This window comes from Penaeus japonicus, unplaced genomic scaffold, assembly GCF_977035675.1.
Source record: "Penaeus japonicus unplaced genomic scaffold, GWHDUDI00000001_assembly GWHDUDI00000018, whole genome shotgun sequence".
Classification (NCBI taxonomy): Eukaryota; Metazoa; Arthropoda; class Malacostraca; order Decapoda; family Penaeidae; genus Penaeus; species Penaeus japonicus.
The window spans coordinates 27,299,732-27,304,731 of NW_028234420.1; the positions used below are offsets into that span (position 1 = coordinate 27,299,732).

The 5,000-nt window shown below is 39.4% G+C and overlaps 1 protein-coding gene across 1 annotated transcript in view; it reads right to left on the reverse strand.

Moving 5' to 3' along the window:
• LOC122252167 (uncharacterized) overlaps positions 1–5,000 on the reverse strand; it is a 282,728-nt gene that overhangs the window by 145,151 nt on the left and 132,577 nt on the right. Inside the window, exon 5 of the mRNA XM_086546406.1 lies at positions 12–226. Within this exon, the coding sequence (XP_086402532.1) occupies positions 12–226 (215 nt within the window). The remainder of the gene's footprint in view (positions 1–11; positions 227–5,000) is intronic.

Consider the following 5,000-nt stretch of genomic DNA (forward strand, 5'->3'; position numbering starts at 1 on the left):
CCCGCCCTGACCTGGTCCAGACGCCGGTGAACTGCGGCACGAGGAAGGAGGCGATGGTCTGCGAGGTCATGTGTCTCTCGCCGTCCGTGTAGTAGAGCGAGATGTTGGTGGAGCCCGGGTTGCCTGGCGTGATGGAGACGCCGAGTTGGATCAGGTTCTCGAGGGGGTTGACCACGGCGAACAGGAACATCGGCTCGGAGGTCTCGGGTTTGACGGCCACGAGGATCTGGCGAGGGAGAGACGGAGGTGGGAGGTTGAGTTATATGGAGGAGGAAGAGGAGGAGAAAACGAAGTGGAGACTAAAGGAAAAATAAGAAAATATTGAAAATATAATCAAATTACGCAGACATGTGAAAAAAGATGTGTAAGTGTGTGAGTGTGTGTGTGTGTGTGTGTGTTTGGCGGCATGCAAGTTGCATGTATATGAATATAAATGTATGTATCTGTTCGAGCACGCCCGTTACCCACATATCTAAACGGATATGTGGCATGCAGATTGCACGTGAATTAATGTAAATTTGTGCATCTGTACGAACACGCCCATTACCCACATATCCAGACGGAGGTTGCAACCCCGTCTGCAACCCAGGAACAACGATGAAACTCAACGCACACCGTCCATTCTTTACCACTTTACTCTCTCCACATCTCCTATCCCTCTTAAACATTCAGAACAATATGTACGACAAATATATAGTTATCTGCTCGTCCCCCAAATCCTTAAAATATGAATTCACACCAATCAGGGCTTCGTATTATGGGCTTATACGAAACAACAACAACAAAGGGTTTTCGCCGTATCCCCTATTTCACGCGGAGAGAGTACGGGTCTAAAACGTATTCTGGAAAAAATGTGCTTTGATTTGTTTTCTTTCTTAGAAGACGCTTGTTTTTCTTTTGGAGGGGGTATATATTCAAGGGAGGGGGCTGCTCTCTCTCTCTCTCTTTGTCTCTCTACTTATCTGTTATATCTATCTAGATATAAACTCATTTATACGTTTGTCTTTCTTTCTGTATCTATCTGTTTCTCTCTCTCTCTCTCCTCCCTTCCCCTCCCCCCTCTCTCTTTATCTCTCTCTCTGTCTGTCTCTCTCTCTCTCTCTCTCTCTCTCTCTCTCTCTCTCTCTCTCTCTCTCTCTCTCTCTCTCTCTCTCTCTCTCTCTCTCTCTCTCTCTCTCTCTCTGTATCTCATTCTCTCTCTCTCTTTCTCTCTCCATTCCCTACATCTCCCTCTCATCTTCCCCACCTCCCTCTCCTCCCTCCCCACCCACCTCTACCACTCACACCCCATCCCTATCCTCCACCTTCCCTCCCCCTACCCTCTCCTCCATCTTCACCCCCCCCCTCTCTCTTTATCTCCCTCTCTCACACTCGCTTGTTTCGGCATAACCCTTTTTTATCCCTTAGAAGCGAAAGCATTTGATGGGAATTGTAGGTGCGCGAGTGTTGCCGTATGAGGGTCGGATCCCGTTGCCATATGGGGTTCAAGGGATTTTGTTGATGGCACTCGCTAGGATGCGAGGTTGACCTTTGCTGTATCTTCTTTGCCTTCTTCTTCTTCTCTTCGTCTTCTTCTTTTTCTTTTTGTCTCTTCCATCATCATTTCTTTTTTTTTTCTTCTTCTTTCTTTATCTTCATTCTTTATCATCTTATTTTCAGGCTTTCTTATTTATGTTGTTGTTTTCTTCCTTTTTATTGTTATTAATCTTTCTTCTTATTATTTTTATTCTTATTCTTATTCATCATAACAGTATATTTTGTAATATTGTTATTTTTATTATCAATACTATTATTATCATTATCCTTATTGTCGTTATTGTTATTAATATTATTATCATTATTATCATTATCAATATCATTATCTTAATTTTTATCATTATTATTATTATTATTACTACTATTATTATCATTATTATTATTATTATTTTATCATTATCATTATCATCATCATCATTATTATTTTCATTATTATAATTTTATCATTATCATTATCATCATCATTATTATTATTATCATTATTATCATCATCATTATCCTTATCATCATCATTATGATTATTATCATAATTATTATCACCATTATTATCATCCTCATCATTATCATTATGATTATCATCATCCTCATTATTATCACCATTATTATTGTCATCATCACCATTATCATCATCATCACTAGCACTATCTTTATCATTATCAACATCAGTCGACCTACCATTTCCATACATAATCACCATAATTCTCATTACAATCATCATCATCATTATCCTCATTATAATCATCATAATTATCACCCTTTCCACTTCTCCTTCTCCTTCCTTTTCTTTTTCTTCTCTTTCTTCTCTTTCTTCTTACGCAAGTCGCATCATTATCCTTTTTTCCCCTCGCATGATCCGTCACGCGCTGTCATGCACTGTCTGATGAATCTCTGGCCTGACACGGGAGAAGGGGGACGGCTGTTTCCTATATATAGTCTTTGGATGGGATTTTATTTTCAATAGTTTTCGACTGCAAATATTGTTTTATGTTGAGAGCTTTGATGTCTATGTTGAGGGATATGTTGTCTATGTTGAGGGATATGTTGTCTATGTTGAGGGATATGTTGTCTATGTTGAGGGATATGTTGTCTGTGTTGAGGGATATGTTGTCTATGTTGAGGGATATATTGTCTATGTTGAGGGATATGTTGTCTATGTTGCGGGATATATTGGCTATGTTGCGGGATATGTTGTCTATGTTGAGAGCTTTGATGTCTATGTTGAGGGATATGTTGTCTATGTTGAGGGATATGTTGTTTATGTTGAGGGATATGTTGTCTATGTTGAGGGATATGTTGTTTATGTTGAGAGCTTTGATGTCTATGTTGAGGAATATGTTGTCTATGTTGAGGGATATGTTGTCAATGTTGAGAGCTTTGATGTCTATGTTGCGGGGTATATTGTCTATGTTGAGGGATATGTTGTCTATGTTAAGAGCTTTGATGTCAATGTTGAGGGATATGTTGTCTATGTTGCGGGATATATTGTCTATGTTGAGTGCTATGATGTCAATGTTGAGGGATATGTTGTCTATGTTGAGGGATATGTTGTCTATGTTGAGAGCTTTGATGTCTATGTTGCGGGATATATTGTCTATGTTGAGGGATATGTTGTCTATGTTGAGGGATATGTTGTCTATGTTGAGGGATATGTTGTCTATGTTGAGAGCTTTGATGTCTATGTTGCGGGATATATTGTCTATGTTGAGGGATATATTGTCTATGTTGAGTGCTATGATGTCTATGTTGAGGGATATGTTGTCTATGTTGAGAGCTTTGATGTTAATGTTGAGGGATATGCTGTCTATATTGAGAGCTGTCTTAAGAGCTATGTTGAAAGCTATATTGTTTATATTCCTTGTGATATAGTTTTTGGTGTAAAATTTGTTTTTGTTTGGTGGACATGTTGTTTAGATGCGTTTCAGTGCTTTGTTGCAACATTGCTTATTTATATTGCTCTTTTTCTGAATATCTATTTTGTGCTTTTCTTCCCCTGCTACATCTCTATGTTTATTAGTAGTTATATTTATTACTAGACTATGTATTTTTATTGTGAGTCATCATCACTATCTTCATCATTGTTCATTTTGCATAATTTCACTACTAACCGATTTCATTGTTTTAGATTTTAGCATCATCATTATTGTCATAATTGTTATTGTTATCATCATTAACACTATTGTTATCACAATCATTATTGTTAATATAATCGTCCATGCAATCCTTATCATTCCTATAATCACCATCATCATCATTATCGTCATTATCACCATCATCATCATCATTAGCAGTAATAGCAGCAGCAATATCATCACATGCTCACCATTATTCCACCATCATAAAAAATATCACCATCATCAATATCATCTTAACCATAACCATCATCCTATTTCCATAATCACCATCATCCTAACCATCACCATCATCACCATCATCCTAACCATCACCATCATCCTAACCATCATCCTAACCATCACCATCATCCTAACCATCACCATCATAACCATCATCATCCTAACCATCACCATCACCACCATCATTTATACGTAACAAGCACTCCAACCTCACAGACACGGAAGCCAACGTGAGAAGAAGAAAAAAAAGTTGAGCATATATCAGATCCATCTTAGGACCGCCTTGTAAGGAACAGATTGACTCGATCAGATTCTGCTCCTGAGAGTCACGTAGTTTGGGAACAGCCATTGTGTGAGGTGGTAGCAATCCTGTACGAGTAACGAGTTTTTTTTTTGTTTGTTTGTTTGTTTTTGTTCTCTCTCTATGTTTCTGTCTCTTGTCTGTCTGTTCTACCTCTATCTCTCTCTTTCTCTTTCATTCTTTATCTGTCTCCCCCTCCTCTCTCTCTCTCTCTCTCTCTCTCATCCATCCTATCTCTATTTTTTTTCTCACTTTCTTTCTATCTCTCTGTCTCTCCCTCTTTCTCTCTATTTTTTCTCTCTTTCTTTCTTTCTCTCTTTTTTTCTCCGTCTCTGTCTCAATGCCCCCCTCTCTGTCTGTCTCTCTCTCTCTCTCTCTCTCTCTCTCTCTCTCTCTCTCTCTCTCTCTCTCTCTCTCTCTCTCTCTCTCTCTCTCTCTCTCTCTCTCTCTCTCTCTCTCTCTCTCTCTCTCTCTCTCTCTCTCTCTCTCTCTCTCTCTCTCTCCCCTCTATCTCTCTCTGTCTGTCTGCCTGTCGCTGTCTCTGTCTGTCCCTTCCCTCATCCCCCTTTCTACTACTCCCTTTCCTCCTACCTCCATCCATCTACCCATAAATCCATCCTTCAATCCATCCATCTTTCCCCAAAAGGATGATGGGGGTGCTTGATTCGTCACCCCCCCCCCCACAACTCTCCGTGACCCCTCCCCCTTCCCTTAACCTTTCCTCCCTCACCAATCACTGTCGTTAGATACGGTCAGGAAATCATGTATATTAATCATCCATCTCTCAATTCATCCATCTATCTAGTCATCCA